At 34.9% G+C, this 18,182-nt stretch overlaps 1 protein-coding gene across 2 annotated transcripts in view; it reads left to right on the forward strand.

Annotated features, from left to right (window-relative positions):
* LOC121381383 (serine/threonine-protein phosphatase 6 regulatory ankyrin repeat subunit A-like) overlaps positions 1–16,327 on the forward strand; it is a 37,153-nt gene extending 20,826 nt beyond the window's left edge. For both annotated transcript variants that reach the window (XM_041510671.1, XM_041510672.1), the window contains 15 exons: positions 1,065–1,127; positions 5,018–5,110; positions 7,392–7,490; positions 7,827–7,919; positions 8,362–8,481; positions 9,042–9,155; positions 9,583–9,690; positions 10,599–10,667; positions 11,069–11,155; positions 11,660–11,746; positions 12,774–12,860; positions 13,358–13,459; positions 14,027–14,140; positions 14,873–14,968; positions 15,641–16,327. In XM_041510671.1, the coding sequence (XP_041366605.1) occupies positions 1,065–1,127; positions 5,018–5,110; positions 7,392–7,490; positions 7,827–7,919; positions 8,362–8,481; positions 9,042–9,155; positions 9,583–9,690; positions 10,599–10,667; positions 11,069–11,155; positions 11,660–11,746; positions 12,774–12,860; positions 13,358–13,459; positions 14,027–14,140; positions 14,873–14,968; positions 15,641–15,703 (1,395 nt within the window). In that variant the 3' untranslated portion in view covers positions 15,704–16,327. The remainder of the gene's footprint in view (positions 1–1,064; positions 1,128–5,017; positions 5,111–7,391; positions 7,491–7,826; positions 7,920–8,361; positions 8,482–9,041; positions 9,156–9,582; positions 9,691–10,598; positions 10,668–11,068; positions 11,156–11,659; positions 11,747–12,773; positions 12,861–13,357; positions 13,460–14,026; positions 14,141–14,872; positions 14,969–15,640) is intronic.
* The last annotated feature ends 1,855 nt before the right edge of the window (positions 16,328–18,182 follow it).

Genomic DNA, 18,182 nt, shown 5'->3' on the forward strand with positions numbered 1-18,182 from the left:
TTCCAACCAGTGCACAATGACTGGTATATCAATGGCTGTGGTATATTGTTAAAATTCCATTGTACTATTTCTCATTCCAGCCAGTGCACAACGACTGGTATATCAATGGCTGTGGTATATTGTTAAAATTCCATTGTACTATTTCTCATTCCAGCCAGTGCACAACGACTGGTATATCAATGGCTGTGGTATATTGTTAAAATTCCATTGTACTATTTCTCATTCCAGCCAGTGCACAACGACTGGTATATCAATGGCTGTGGTATATTGTTAAAATTCCATTGTACTATTTCTCATTCCAGCCAGTGCACAACGACTGGTATATCAATGGCTGTGGTATATTGTTAAAATTCCATTGTACTATTTCTCATTCCAGCCAGTGCACAATGACTGGTATATCAATGGCTGTGGTATATTGTTAAAATTCCATTGTACTATTTCTCATTCCAGCCAGTGCACAACGACTGGTATATCAATGGCTGTGGTATATTGTTAAAATTCCATTGTACTATTTCTCATTCCAGCCAGTGCACAACGACTGGTATATCAATGGCTGTGGTATATTGTTAAAATTCCATTGTACTATTTCTCATTCCAGCCAGTGCACAACGACTGGTATATCAATGGCTGTTATATATTCTATCCTATCTGTCGAATATAAAAGATCCATTGCTACTAATGGAAAAATGTAATGGGTTTCCTCTCTAAGACTATATATATATATGTATGTATGTATGTATGTATGTATGTATGTATGTATGTATGTATGTATGTATGTATGTATGTATGTATGTATGTAAGTATGTATGTATGTGTATATATATATATATATATATATATATATATATCAAAATAACCAAATATTTTAATAGCTGATGATTAATAAATCAATGTGCTCTAGTGGTGTTGTTAAACTAAACAATGTTAACATTGTTCTAAAATTAAATAATGGATTAGTTTCATTTGAACATGATGGAAACAAAATAGAGATGTGTACAGGACACAAAACACATTGGTTTCATTTGTTTTACTGACTGAAATTTTTATTATTTTATTTTGATTAGTTGGGTCTGACTCCAATAGATATGTCAAATGATGTATACAGAGAGCTGCTAAAGAGATATCAGGTATGTTACAATACAACATTTAATTTAAGCAATATTGCTTAGCAGCAGATAAAAAATCATTTACCAACTGATAGCGGATGTGTTTTTCACATATATTTTCAGCTTGATGGGATGTGCACAACACATGTAATTGGACATTATTGTTTTATAAGATAGAACATAATTTTTATAGTACCTTAATTTTTTTATAGAAGATAGTCCTCTTCTTCTTTGTTTTTTATTACCATTTCTCGAAATACTGCTCACTTTTTATTATCAAACTACTGCTTGCTTTTTATTTACAAAAATTAATGCTTGCTTTTTATATTCAAAACACTTATTTTTTCTTCTCAAAATATTACTGTCATATTATGCTGTGGAAGGTGTAAATTAAATAATAGAAATGTTATCATTTTATCTGAAATCTTTCATAATGTATATCCAGTTTCAGTTAATATCATTTACCCATCCATTCATCCCAACCTAGCCCTCCTTCCCTCCCTCCCTCATCCATTCATCCATGAAATCATACACTAACCCATTCATCTCTCCTCCATCTACTCGCCCATCCATCCATCCATCCATCCATTCATCCCTTCCTCATTGTACTTGCCCACCCACCCATCCATCAATCCGTTGATCCACTCATCAAAATCCGACCCATCCATCCATCCATCCATCAAAATCCCACCCATCCATCCATCCATGCATCCCTCCCTCGATGTACTCACCCACCCACCCACCCATCCATCAGTCCATTCATCAAAATTCCACCCACCCATACATCGATCCATTCATCAAAATCCCACCCGTCCAGCCATCCATTCATCCATCCATTCATCCCTCCATTCATCCCTCCCTCGATGTACTTGCCTACCCACCCATCCATCAATCCATCAATCCATTCATCAAAATCCCACCCATCCATCCATTCATCAAAATCCCATCCATCCATCCATCCATCCATCCATCCATCCATCCATCCACCCACCCATCCATCCATCCACTCACCCATCCATCCATCCATCCATTCATCCAAATCCCACCCATTCATCCAAATCCCACCCATCCATCCATCCATCCATCCATCCATCCATCCATCTGCCCATTTCTCCCTCCCTCCCTCCATCAATTCATCCACTTGCCCATCCATCATCCTTCCATCCCTCCATCATCCATCCATCAAACAGTCCTTCCTTCCATCCATCCATCAAATGATCCATTCATCCAACAATCCATCCATCCATCCATTCATCCACTCATCCATCCATCTTCCATAAACCACCCATAAATCTATAAATCCATTCATTCATTAATTTGCTGATCAATCCATTTGTTTATGTGTTATTATTGACTCATCACCATGTTATCCACAATAGATCTACCTATCCAGCTATCCTTTTATTTGCCAGCTGTCTGTATTTCTGTTGTAAGCTGAACACTTTACTTACACTGATGCCTGGGGATAACATAACACTGCCAGCTCTTTGGTGATTTCAAGGTGAATTATAAATTTAAAATGCTTGTTATTGGCTTCTATCCCTGGCCGTTGCTTTTCAGGGATGGATTTATGAAAGATAATAATATTCAAGTCCTAAATGCATGTATGCATATTTTGCTTTGACACAGTGTGGCATGATGTGTGGGTGATTACCAAAACCTCACTGCAAACACAGACACTAGCTGCTATTAATAACCATGGTAAATAACTGATAATAACCTCTATACATATTTGTCATATAATAGGTAGCATACCCAATAAAATAACAACATGTTATATTTTCCATATCACATACTTTCCACTTCGCAAATTAATTTAAAAAAATTAACATTTGTTTTGTTTAACAACAACACTAGAGCTCTTTGATTTATTAATCATGAGCTATTGTATGTTAAACATTTGAAAATTCTAACATATAATCTTAGAGAGGAAACCCACTACATATTTTCATTAGTAGCAAGAAATCTTTTATATACACCATCCCACAGACAAGCTAGCACATATCACGGCCTTTGATATACCAGTCATGGTGCACTGGCTGGAACAAGACATATTCCAGGGATTGATCCTAGTAATAATCATGGAATTAAAATATTAATGCATAATTTTTACCATGATGCATGCCCACATCTTGCTCACACTAAACCAGCGCCACATTAATAAGCACATGGTAAATGACCCAAATATGGCGTCAGACATATGGTTAAGGACCACACAGGTTTTGAGAGGAAACCCGCTGTCGCCACTACATGGGCTACTCTTTCCGATTAGCAGCAAGGGATCTTTTATTTGTGCTGCACCACTTGCACTGACCAGTTATGGATCACTGGTCGGTGCAAGTGGTTTACACCTACACATTGAGCCTTGCGGAACACTCACTCAGGGTTTGGAGTCTGTATCTGGATTAAAAATTCCATGCCTCAACTGGGATCTGAACCCAGTATCTACCAGCCTGTAGACCGATGGCCTAACCACGACACCACCGAGGCCGGTACATATTAAAGATGTCATGCTGCTAATGGAATAATGTAGCAGGTTTCCTGTAAGACAAGATGTCAGATATTATTACATAATGTTTGACTTCCAACAGCTGATGAATAACAAACAATGTTCTCTAGTGGTGCCATTAAACAAAAACTTTTTAAAGGATATTACCTTTCATAAATTTGGCCCTAAAATGTCCCTTGACACAAGACCCAGACTCGTATTGCAATATCATTATTTGATTCATACTAATCATATAGTCATCATTATGCCTTAAGAAGTATGTACCTTAAGTTTAGACTCTCACACACAGGTTATTTAGGAGATAATCATATGGAGTTTTTAAATTTGCGCGTGTTATTGTCAATTTAATCCCAAAAATGTCATTTTTGACACAAGTCGTAAGCCTGAGGTTAAAAATGAAACATTTGTAGCCATCAAATAGACAATAATGCCCGCAAATCTAAAAAAACCTCCATATGGTTATGTCATTGTAAACTGAATAATTTTTCTATGGAACTCACTGTATATTTGGTATTTCTTGAAAAAAATATGTGGCTACAATCTAAATGTAGACCCTTGAACCGTCAACTTGGCCTGTTCCAATTGCTAATGATGTCACTTTGTAATTAGCTTTCCGGGTGTTATTTTCATTTGATACCAAGGAAAAAATGTAATTAACCAATCACAATACAGAACACACTCGACATCAGTTTACAATTATTTCTGTATATAACATCCTGAATTGCTTCCATAACATGTTGTATGTTTGTGCATAAATATTAATATTTCTGACTCGCTCAAGTTTTTTTCTTCGTTTTTGTTGCATTTTTCTTCTTAAGTAGATATTAATATTGCATGCTAATTTATTTTTTAGAAAACAATATTGAGATTAATTATCGTTAAATAAGTTATGAATACATACACCCATAACACACACAAACTTAATACCATGTTAAAATGTTTAAACCTAGAAGAGAACTAGTAATTACATATGAGAGAATCTTAGAAAAGAAACCAGGACAGGGGGGAATATTTGAAGGGGTGTGTGACTTGGTAATAGCCACTCATTTCCCTATTGATATTGTGTTGCTGTATGAACTAACGTTCCTATGAACACCAGAATTTATTGCAGCCTGGGGGCGGGACAAAGCCCAGTGGTAAAGTGCTCACTTGATGCACGGTCAGTTTAGGATCGATCCCCACTGGTGGGCCCATTAGGCTATTTCTTGTTCCAGCCAGTGCACTACAAAAAAAAAAAATATATATATATATCAAAGGCCGTGGTATGTGTTATCCTGTCTGTGAGATAGAGCATATAAAAGATCCCTTGCTACTAATGGAAAAATATAGCGGGTTTCCTCTTTAAGACTATGTCGCAGTTACTGAGGTGTCGTTAAACAAAACACACTTCTTCTTATTGCAGCCGGGTATAGTGATGGCCGTTCTGAATGGCAAACACCAAACACTTGAAAGATTTTGTAGAAACAACTGGATGAATTTCGAAACCATTGTCAAGGTAATCAATCCACTGTTACATTAATTGTGATGTATAATTTTCACTATGGTACATTATTTACTTTTTACATGGTGTGTAATATAAAACATGCTGTACCATTAAAAAGCTACTTGAAATCTACTGTACATTATGAATATAATGTTTGTGAAAATTCTTATTGGTGGTTGGGTGTAGCCCAGTGGTAAAGCGTTCCCTTGATGTGTGGTTGGTCTAGGATCGATCCCCATCGGTGGACCCATTGGGCTATTTCTCGTTCCAGGCAGTGGTCCACAACTGATGTTACAAAGGACGTGGTATGTGCTATCCTGTCTGTGGGATGGTGTATATATGTAGAATCGACCATTAGTTTTAGTATGTACAGTAGGTGTTGAGACATTTCTCAATGGTATAATTTTTAATTTTTTTACATTAATTTTTATACATCAACCCATTTCAAAAGTAAGCCTTTATCAAAATAAAGATATAACCATCATTTTTAATTTACCATTTATTAATATAATAAACTGGTTTTGTGCAAGTTTTCAGTGTTCTGTGTTGCATACATTTTCTATTACCGGTATTCATTATTATTTATGGGTTTTTTAGCCAAATATGGATACTACAGGCAAAATATTAATTCTGTTTCAAAGATTTTCATATTATAAACTATGGTGTGATCTGGAGGCTGAGTGCTTGCAAATGAATTTGACTGGTCACATTTAATTCATGTTTAGGTTCAAAAACCAGTATATAGAGAGCAACCATGATTACTCAACCTCCTGAACATGTGTTTGTTTATACAAAAATAATTAAACTGATTTTATGTCAGTTTTCAATGTTCTTCTATGCAGAAGTTTCTGCTATTCATCTTTAAAACATAGGATATTTTTTTAATGAATTTAATTTAAATAAATGATAGAATGTAGCTCAGTGGTAGAGTGCTTGCAGAGGTGCAGTGGGTCAGTTGATCTATTTTCCAGTCAGTATCCTACAACTGATCATTGTTTGTACTTTTGTGTCTGTGGGAAAGTGCATGTAAAAGATCCATTTCTGGTATTACACAGGTTAATGATCTGAATAGATCAGGCCCTTCTAAGGACCCCTATGGACAACCTAGGGAGACACCTCAGCACCAACTACGTCCCAATAATAAGCTCCTCTATACATACTAAATTCAAAACACATGTAGCTCCCATTTTTATTTTTTCAGCAGACCATTAAAAAATGTGCCCAATTTCCTTCATTCAAACTGTGCACCCTTTCCCTTTGGCATTAATCCTATGGGACATTCCAAATCCCAAAGCACCAAAAGCATCCCCCTCCTGTTACTGACTCAGGTTGGGCTGCTAGTGCTCTTTTGCACCTACCAGTGCAGGCGGTCTCTTTTTCCACCCACCCCAGCCCTTTCTTGTCCTGGACGAAAGAGCCAGCCGACAGACGTGTGTCACAACAGCTTGGTCTGAATGTGTACATAAAACCCTCTGACCTGACGTGACTTGATTTAAGTTGTACTTATAGCCTCAATGTGGTAGCTGCAGGTTTCCTCTGTTAGGGTGGGCTGGATGTAGCCCAGTGGTAAAGCACTTGCTCGATGCGTGGTTGGTCTGGGATCAATCCCTGTCGATGGGCCCATTGGGCTATTTCTTGTTCCAGCCAGTGTACCACAACTGGTATATCAAAGGCCATGGTATGTCCTATCCTGTCTGTGGGATGATGCATATAAAAGAACCCTTGCTGCTAATCAAAAAGAGTAGCCCATGAAGTGGCGACAGCGGGGTTTTCTCACAATATCTACGTGGTCCTTAACCATATGTCTGACACCATATAACCGTAAATAAAATGTGTTGAGTGTGTCGTTAAATAAAACATTTCTCTCTTCTTGTTTTTTTCCTCTGTTAGGCTTAGTTTCAGTTTATCCATATTAAAGATCAAATAGTTACAGTTTTAAATGTGATCTCGTGTTATTAATCCACATTTCTCTTCATTAGCTTAGAATGATGCTTTTAAAATTCTGAGAAAATTATTTGTCTAAGTTTTTGATGTTTACAATTCTTATTTAGATGCTATGATAAAAAAAACTATGTAGTAGTGTTGGTATAAAGTGCTCCTACTGGCAGTAACTAGTGGGAATTTCCCTATTAGCTCAGTTGGTAGACTGCTGGATTGTTGTGCTGAGAGTCTGTGGTTCAAATCCCCTCAATGAAGGTTGATTTTTCTGTTACAATTAATTAAAGAAACAGATTTATGCTAATGCTCAATTTAACATTGTATATTTGTTTACAATAAAATTTTACTGTTTTAGAAAAACAAAACTTTGATGCAACTTGCAATGGAGGAGGCTGAGAAAGATAAAAATATTCTGGATTGTTGCCGAGTTTTACATGACTATCGATCTACCAGTGTAAGTACCTCCTTTTTACTAAAAATATCCGCCCGGTCCCCCCTCCCCTTAACCCTAACCCTAACCCATCCCTAACCCTAACCCATCCCTAACCCTAACCCTAACCCATCTCTAACCCTAACCCATCCCTACCCTACCCTAACCCTAACCCTAACCCTAACCCTAACTAAAAATAATACAGGGGGGGACCGGGCGGATATTATACCCTCCTTTTTACTAAAAATAAATTTCATCAACTGCCTGTATATAATTTATACAGTCAAACCACATTTTACAACTTGAGTTTATGATAAGTTTAGTATCAATATCTGAATTAAACAGTATTTTCATTTGCAGGAAGTGACCCATGCTGTTTTGTCTCAGGATGTAGAGAATCTCCGTTTCTTGTTGAGCACTCTCGGAGATTACTCAGTCAATGTTCGTCTTCGAGTGAGTTTTTTCTTCTTTTTTTTAAAATGTATTTTAAGTTCCTTGGAATATATTAAATGCATACCAGCATCATATATTTAGGGGAGGTTTACATCTCTCTAGAACTGATTTCGTATGTTTTGGTGCGTAAATTTCCCAAAGAAAGCATTTCTTATCATTGTCATTGTTGGTTAGTTTTGTTGATTTTCTGTTATTGTTGTTGGTTGTTTTTTTTAGCAATTAGGCAAGCAATACAGTATTGGATACTAGCTATAAGTAATTTTTATAATACTAAAATGGAAGAGATGTAACAGGCCTATCTTAAAATTTATTTGATGATGGCTATATGTTTACCATACTTTTCATTTAGTAATTATAATCTCAACGGAAAATTAAATCCTGTTTACACTAATGCAAACATAGGAAAACATGTTTCATTTTTATAGATTTTTTTTGTTCTTAGGATCGGCTTGGAAAAACTCTTCTATCCCATGCTGTGGAAAACAATAATTTACAAATCAGTAAAATGCTGGTTGATGCAGGCGCACGAATAAAGGACATTCGTGTCAAGGAACAAGAAAAGGTTTGTCATCTGTTCTTTCATTTAAAAACAAAATAAAATAGATGGATATAGGCTACTGCCAGGATAAATAAAGAATGGCTTATAATAAAGGCACTGACCAAAATGGTTTTTTTTTATCACTTGTGTGAAGTATGGTTTAGTCTAATATACAGTTTGTACAGTCATTTCCAGGGGACAATATTTCAAAATGTTAGGAAACTGGAAGTCAGTTTATATGATTTTTACTTACATGTAGGTAACCAAAAATAATTTGTAGGTAACCAAAAATAATTTTTATTTCCTTATCCTATCTTTTTTTAACATAAATGTGCAGTGAACTTACATTTTAATGATAGTCTTTCCAGGTGATAATTTAATTTTAAGCAAAATAAAATACAAAATAAAAATATTGAAAAATACAGCATATGTGAAGTTAAATTTGTTTAACCTAAACGTGAGCTGAATGACAGTTTGCATGAAATATTGTGCCCTGATTTTCATGGTAGAGCTTCAGTAGTGGAATTATAATTCAAGAAATAAAATTATTAAAATTTCATTAACATTCATAATCTCTGTTTCAGGACAGTGCCACAGTTCCATTATTCCACAAGGCTCTGAGGAAAGGAGCAGATGAAGACATTGCCAAATACTTGTTTTCTGTCCAGGATCCCACCGAGTTACTGGAAAAAGATGCAGTATGTTTTGTTTTTATTTATTTGTACTCACAGCATAATGCAGATTCTAAGTGAAATATTATTAGATGCCAAATACTTGTAAATGTTCAACTGCCAATCTTAAATGTTGTTTTGTGAATCTGGCACCTCAGCCCATGCATATAAAACTTTTAGAGTCTAGACTCACATCTCTAATGCTATCACATGCATTCAGTTTGTATGGCATTGCCATGATGTTAAAGTCTCAGACTGTTAGAGTCTGAATCTAGACTCAAACAGTTCTATAAGCATCAGGGCCCTGTTCTACGAAGCGATCTGTGCCCTAAGATCACCGTAACTGCACAGCTAACATATGCACACAAGGTTTGTGGAACGGGGCCCAGGACAGGGCCTCATATATCAAACTGACTTAGATTAAAACTTTTCTTTATTTTGTTTGTTTTTTCAGAATGGCAACACTGCCATTTTACGAGCAGTACAGGAACGGTGTTCAGCCACTTTAATTACCTGGCTGCTAGAAGTCCAAAATGGCAAATGTTTAACACACAGAAATAAGGTTTGGTAGAAAGAATTTTTTATATTTTTTGGGCCCTGTTTATCTGGGAGGGGGTGGGGGAGGTGCATAGCTCAATAGTAGAGTGTTTGTCTAAGGTGCTATGTGTCACAGGATCAATTGTCCTTTATAGACTCAGGCTTTTCCCCAATTCCAACCAGTGCCCGATGACTGATACATCAAAGATTTTCCTCTCTTTTTTTCTATCTCTCTTTTGACTAAATGTCAAAATACAGGACATTTTAGAGGCGGGAACTAAGGGGAAAAGGCACATAAACCAATTTGTGAACTTAGCAACCCAATGAAATAATTTTAAAAAAAGCCACAAAAAAAAGCGCACTTAAACATATTTAAGGGGGTGAGGTTGAGTAATCTGGTTCCCTCTGGATCCTGATCCTCCTTTGCAAACAGCCTTAGTTTAAAATGTGCTGTTGTATCATAAGACAGTACCTGTAATTTTTGTCTTTCTTCATGTATGCAAATTTAAAAACTCAAACATAATAGAATTTAACACAAAGAATACCACTCATGACTGATAAACCCATCCCATAATAACTGAAAACAAAAGTGATGGTATGTGCTGTTTTGTGTGTATAAAATATCCCTTGCTGCAATTTGATAGAAGTAGCCTACTTATGTGGTGATAGTGTGAGTTTTTTCCAATGCTGATCAAAAGTTACAATTACCATTACCATACAGATCAGATGTCATCAATGTAACATTTTCTTCTTGATCTAATAGTCATTGGTTAAAGCTGTATTATTAAAAACCAACCATTCTTTTACTTGTCAAAAGCAGCTCATTTGATAATTTTAAATATATATATTTAAAGAAAAAAACTAAATTAAAACCACTATATTTCACTTTTAACCTTGTGTACGTTATTGTAAAATGTGCTTGTTAATTTATAGGATGGTTTAACACCTGTGGAACTGGCATCTCATCTACAACATACAGAATTAGTGCTAGCAATTAACCAAGTAAGTATTTTATTATATTATATTATTAAATTATACAAATATTGTGCAGGATTATAAATTAAACTATAATTAAATAATATGTGTTAAATTTGAATTTTTTTTAAAATAAACAAATATTTCAAAAAAGTCTTTGTTTTTAAGTATTTAGAATAGATTATTTGTTAAGTGAAAACGAAAAAAGGTTTTGAAGCAAAATGTAGCTTGGTACTCATGCAACCACCTCTATAATAGGAGGCCACTTTTTAAGTCTCCAAGTATAGAATTCTACAAATTAACATGTATTAAGTAGCCACCTTTAAATGACATCTTTGGTGTCAACTTTAAACAGATTTCACTACTAGGGTATAATTAAAAAAACATTCTTTTGTTATAAAATAATGTGATTATTTGTAATTTTTCAGTTCATACTCAAAGGCAATAAGGATCTTGATCTGCTACAGTTGCCGGTTCATTTCTATGGAAACCAGAACCTCCAACTGACAGATGAGGTAAAATAACATGCTTAGTTTGTGGAGAATTTTTGTGTTGAATATATTCATAATATTAATGTAATTTTTAATTTGATGTTTTATGTAATTGTTATTTATGCAACATGTTTTGTTAAGACCAGTACAATATTGTTTTTGTTGTACATCTTATAGCTGCCATGCTGGAATCTATTTACTTTCCTGAAAAATGTTTTCAATTATAGAATTGGATGCTCTTGAATGCAATTTGGACCATTTAATATAACATTTATTTTTCGAACTTGGAAGGATCAAATACACCACAAGGCTCAAACCAAAAACAAAGCCCGAGTTACACAATATTAGGTTAGGTCGAACTACCCGATGTGTCGAACACTTTCTCGAGCACCGACAGGGTTTGAACCAACGGGATAAACTGATAACAAATATTTGAATTGCAGGATGAAAAGAGGATCTATTCTTGAATATGAAATGTTCCTTTTATGTTTGTAAGGTAAAAACTGGTTGTTTATTTACTAAATTTAGACTTGTGGTAAATCTCTTGTGGAGCTTGTCAAGGACAGCAACAACAAAGAGAATTTAGTTGCACTGGAGCGCTACTCGGACATTGAGGTACGTACAGCATACATATTATACTCCCTGAGCCCTATAAAGCTGTTTATTTATATAGTATTGAAAAGCTAATATAATTTTTTTTTTTATTTCAAGAGCTATTAACCTTTAAACAGGACAACAAAACTACTTTTTAATAATATTATACACTTGTGAATAAAAAATACAGTCAAACCTGTATTAAGCAGCCACCAAAGGGAGTATCAAAAAGTGGCCTTTTAAGACAGGTGATTGCTTAATACAGGTGGCTGCAAGAGCATGTTTGACTGTAAGCCTAATATATAAAATTTCAGTACTCACTATAGCAGTCTTTTTATATAAATTTAATGGATTTCAAATTCATTTTTAAAAGCACAAAACAAATCTTCAGTATTCAGAATAACATTTTAAAGATAAATAAAATGTCCTCCAAGTGACTCAATTAAAACCACTTTTTATGAAGTTATAACTGTCAAAGAATTGCATTTATTTTTATGGGAATCATGCACATGTATGTGTTTTGGTCCAACTATATAAATATGTGCAAAAATATGGCTTGTGACCCCCACTAGAGGTTGTGTCCACCCCCCCCATTCCAGATATTGTTCCTACTGGCCTGATATTAACTGTGTTACTACATAGAGATTATTACACAAGCACGTGTCATACTGATTTTACCAAACGAGGGTCTCGCTTGGGTAATACATGAATCCTGACACAAGTTTCGTAAAATCAGTACGACTTACATGCAAGTGTAATAATTTCTTTATTATCCATATTATTATTGTTGTTTTCTTTATAAATAACAAGACCCATGTCAAAATGTTTCAGCCACAACTAGGAGAGGACGAAATGACATCATATTTCAAATGATGTCGCTTCCCAAAATTATGTCATTACACTTGTTATTACACATGTGCTTCGTATGATTATTATTAACTCGGTTATGTTGAACCATATGGATAATAAATCAAAATATCAAATGTGTTTATGACTTGGATATTATGGTTAAGCTGTAGGATAAATAGTTTCACTCTGTGATTTTCAGGAGAGGGGTGTGTCTTTGTTTAATGCTGCTGCTACTGATGATCTTGACCTGGTGCAGAAACTAAACATGGGGAACTTCCAAGACAAAGTAAATTGTTTTATAAGTTTTACTTATCTAAAATATCTGTGGCATAATTTATACAGTACACTCAGTTAATATGAAGCATTTCATAATTTATCTTGTTATTAATTACAGGTCGTAGGCCTACTGTGTACAATAACATTGTGTATTCTCAATGCATATCAAACCAGTTTACCATGTATGTGATTATTACCATTTGACTCCAAAAAATTTTTTTGTTGATATGAAACCGAGCTATGCAAACTTCCAAGGCAAAGTAAACAGATTTTTTTAGTTTTATGTCTAAAATGTCTGATTTAATTTACCTGGTTACCTCAGTTGATGTGAAAAATGTCATTCTGTTACTTAAGAATTTCTTTGAGATTATATCTTAATTTTACACAGTCTATGTATTTCTTATTTCATACGAAATATCTGACCATAAATTATATTTCATAATTATATAATTTTAAAATTAAATTATGCCTCTCAGTTCTATAAAACCTTTTTTATCTGTTATTCAGAATGGCTTCACAGCACTGCACAGAGCTATTGTGTTTAACCAGCAGCAAATTGCAGAAAACCTTGTCTTAACAAGACCTGGTCTTAAATCCATCCCCGACAATGTAAGATATTAAAATTACAATCATGTGCTTAGTATTCGACAACAAAAGTTGTGGAGTCTTTGTTTTTGTTCTCTTTTTTTTTTTTAAATCAATTTATTGTTCCCAGATCATTTGACAATTCCCAGGTTGAGATCTTGTCGATTAGTTGTTTTCATTAGATGGTTGAGATTCCAGTGTTTTATTCTTAATATTTCTTAATTATGCAATTTTAAATCTATGTGTTTCAAATGTGCTGTCAATTATAATTTATAGTATCTGAAGACAAATTGTTTTAATGAATAAAATAAAAATAAGACTAAGTAAAATAAGATGTTTTGTGGGAAAATATTTGAGAAACCAGTTACATATAATTAACTGTCCTAAATATTTTGGAATCTTCCTTAAAATTACTTTGTAGTTTTAGTTTATGTAACTTCACTTAAAATGTAAATCTTTTAAAAGATTAATTACAATGTATGTATGATAGTCAAAGGTGTGTAAGCTTTACGTTAATATTTAAAGAATCATATCCATATGAATATCATTTCAAGATTAATTTTAAATCAAATTAATTTATTAATATTGCAGTGCAATCGCTACCCACTTCATTATGCATGCCTGTTACCCGATGAACAACTGGTTTTCTTTGCAAAACTTCTGTTGGAAAAAAATCCACAAGATATTGAAAAACGAGTAGACAAGGTTTGATCATTATTCTACTTGATTAAGATTCTAGAGTATGTTTCATGTACATTAATTCAAGGTGGTGTGAACCAATATCATATTTAATTAAAAAAGAAGAGAAAATTGTGCTTTGATTAGATTTCATTGACTTATTTTAATAGTCACAGAATGTGTAGTTTTTGTTTTGTTTTGTTAAAAAGGAAACATTAAGATTAGGTACAATGTATTTGTTACTGAAATACAAATATATTATCAGTTGGTGACATACTTTCTAAAATTATATCACTTCATAAATAAATGGGTTTTTTATGGGAAATCTGATTTCCAAACGTTTTTTGAATGGTTAGTTAATATGCGACTACCCTGATTTAATTTGTGGATAATTTCTAATTTTAGCTGCTCACTCATTTTAATATCAGTTGTTTTATGTTAACAAATAGTTAAGTAAAGGCTCATATAGACTGGATGTGACGCGTGCATGTGGACTGGCTGAAAACAATTAATTTAAAAAAAATGTTATTTTCAATGATAGCGTCTAAGACTGAATGCATAGCATGCGTCTACTAAACATGAGGACAGCCTCAATTAAATAATTGTATATAATGTATATGCTAAAAACACAAGCCACAGACCCACCAGACACGTCTGACCACACACACACACACACACACACACACACACACACACGTCACATCCATTCTATATGAGCCTTAAAGCTGGCTATTGACTACTTGTGTTTATACTGTGTAGGACGGCCGCTATCCTGTCGACTACAAGCGTCTTCGTGGGTCCTCTGAAGGTCTCCAGCTTTTGTATGATGCCAGGACACTGGATGCATATGGAAAGGTAACTAACACCTATCTGAAGTTATTCATACAGAATGTGATTGACTAATACTTTCTAAAATACAGTCAAATCTGCATTAATTAAAACAGTTATTGAAAGGCATCAGACAGTTTTCTTTAAAACAATTAGCTGCTGAATACTTTGTTACATAGTAGATAACTTTATAGTGAATAGTATGGTGGCCCATTAAGGCAGATCTTTGAAGCAAACACTATTTTCTTTTTAAAAACTATCCATTACTTTGTTCTTAGTGGGTGCTTCCATTTTTGGTATCATTATGGTTAAGGTACCTAACTAGATCTTGTGTACAGATTCCACGACTGTTTTCCATAGGGACCTGTTGAAAGAATTCTTCATTTTCACTACTATACCTTAAAATATTGTAAGATGTGCATTTCTGAATTATTGAAATACAAATATAAAATTTCATCACCCTCATTCTAAAACATATTTAAAATTATACAATACTATATATTTTTAAAAGTATTTCTTTTTGATGCAAATTCCTCTATTCATTTTTTTTTTCAAACTTTGTTACCAAATTTTGTAATGTCAGAGATGTTGATTGATTGCATGCGATTTGTTTTGTTATATTAAGGGTACTGTTATTAAGTCAAAGCAGGCTTGTAGACTGCCATGCTAGTATCATACTTTATTACTATCTGCTTTCAGAGAGGATCACCTTTAGGTCCATGGCCAGATGGTGCAATGACCAGTCCACCTCAGGAAGAATGAAACAGATTTGTTATCTTACAATGATAAACCATCAATTCTTGTGGTGTCCCTGAGAAAGAAACTTGTCTTGTCAACAGAAATTCTCAAAAATGTTCCAAGATCTTCCAAACATTGCATATAATATCAAACCTGTGGTGATCTGCAATTCATATTCTTTCCATTACCAGTGTACTGTGTATATCTGTTGTAGATCAGTATTCTTGCAACAGTATTTTTATTAATTAAATTTTTTTTTTATTCTCATGAATTACAGTGGGGATTAAGTTTTCATGAACAATGTATGTTAACACTCAGGTGCATAATCCACGCAATAATAAAATAAGAACGACACAGGACTTGGGGATGATCCTAATCCACGTGTAGTTGACTGTAGGTTTATGCTAGGGTCAGACTACCAACTGCCAGCACAAAGTTGGCCAGCACGACAGTTGCCTTGTAATTTCTCCAACTCCCAATGGATGCAAACAGATTAACAATTAATGGGTTATACGATGAGAATAGAGTTGTAAGAGCACTCAGACTAGCAACTAGACAGGTCGTAGAAGTCGTGACAGCAGAAAGTTGGCCAACTTTCTACTGGCAATTGGTAGTCTGAACCTTGAGATTTGATAACATTGGGGGGGGGGGGGGGGGGGGGGGGGGGGGGGGGGGGGGGGGGGGGGGGGGGGGGGGGGGGGGGGGGGGGGGGGGGGGGGGGGGGGGGGGGGGGGGGGGGGGGGGGGGGGGGGGGGGGGGGCATCAATAGATGTATGGCAGATATGCTTTTGAAAATGATGAAGTTGGCACCAAGTCAAACTGGCATGGCATGGTGCCAACCGTTTTAAGAAATTGGAGAAGAAAATTTACCTCTAATATAGTTTATCATTATAAATAGGATTCAGAATTCTGCTGTTTATAAACAGAAGCAATGCTTTTTCTAAGCAATATCTCTTTCGCTTGTTACTACTGTTAACAGGATCCAGTATTCTTATATGCAGTGCATCTATGATGCATTTTATCCTTGTAAATAGAATACAGTATTCTATGGTTTGTTACCTTGTAAAGAGCATAGAGTATGTTTATGTGTGTTCATATTGTAAATTTGTTATGAAACAGATCCTATTTTCTATAAAAGCACCGATTACCTCTATCATTTGTTAACATCATAAATGGGTTTAAACCTCATCTGTTTTTAGTTAATAGGATCCTGCTTTTTTATGACAAGTATGTTACTGCTGTGAACTGGATTCTTTTATCTATTAAATAATCCAGCTTACCTCTATTTGTCATTTGTTCATAGAGGCTCACACAGAAGGTCTTTATAGACAACTGACAATATATTTTCGTATTCAGAGATTGTACTGAAAACTTTACTAAATAAAAACTTGTAAGTGCCATTAAGAATTAAAAATTCCACCACATTGGTGATTGCTGTTGGCAATTGCAGGGTTGCCATATTCTGGTATGCATTATTTACACCGTAGTTGATGATTACCAATCAAAAGGAATTCAATCCTTCTACCACAAAACTGATCAATATGGAGCTCACACACAGGAAAGGAAAGTTGTCATCTTCACAGATGCTCTCTCTGTACTCCAGGCTCTCAAAGACCCCTAAAACAAAGACCTGAATGAACTTGCATCTACTCTTTCTCCACCGACGAAAAACAATACAATGGATACCATCACACTGCAACATTCCCGGAAATGAGGAAGTAGACAAGTTAGCAAAAGAAGGAGGGGAAATGGTCCAAGAAGAGCTAAAAATAACCAATGAGGAGATGAAGGCCATTGTAAAGTGCACGTACAAGAGATGGTGGCTCCTTCAACACCCAGATAACAGCAGAGACAGTTACTACCAACTTTCAAGAGAAGACCAGGTAATGATGCGACTGAGAACAGGCCACTGTAGACTAAACTACAACAATGTATACCAAATTCCGAGTGGGAAACAGTGGATCATGCCAGTGTGGTACAGCATCCATGACTGTGGAACATTCCCTGCAATCTGGCCTTTAGATGAACCCCTGAAGGAGAAACGTTTTGGCCCATTGGAGAACCTAAGGAATACAGCAGCTTTTGTTTGAGCCACTGGGGTCTCTATCGGAGCGTACGATGAAGAAGAAGAAATCCTTTAATCCATGCACCTCAGTCGAGAGCTCTACTGAATGAACTAGATCTGACCTTTGTCATGACTAATGTCAGATAACAGATGAAGCCGACTGGCTTGAAAACCCTAATTTCAATATTATTGTAAATGTATGTGTAGCATATTATGTTATTGTACTTTTGATTTTTGTCTACAACAGAAAGTTTCACTTTACTTTTTACTTGTATACATTTTAAAAATATTTTCTTACTGCAAGCCAATATGGAAAACATGTGAATAATATATTTTGGGAAGAGTTTTTGTCCAGATAAATTTATTATATGTATTGAAAATATATATATATATATATATATATATATAAACAAGTTTGTCGCAACATGTGTATAGTTG

Source organism: Gigantopelta aegis, chromosome 9, assembly GCF_016097555.1.
Source record: "Gigantopelta aegis isolate Gae_Host chromosome 9, Gae_host_genome, whole genome shotgun sequence".
In the NCBI taxonomy this organism is placed as follows: Eukaryota; Metazoa; Mollusca; class Gastropoda; order Neomphalida; family Peltospiridae; genus Gigantopelta; species Gigantopelta aegis.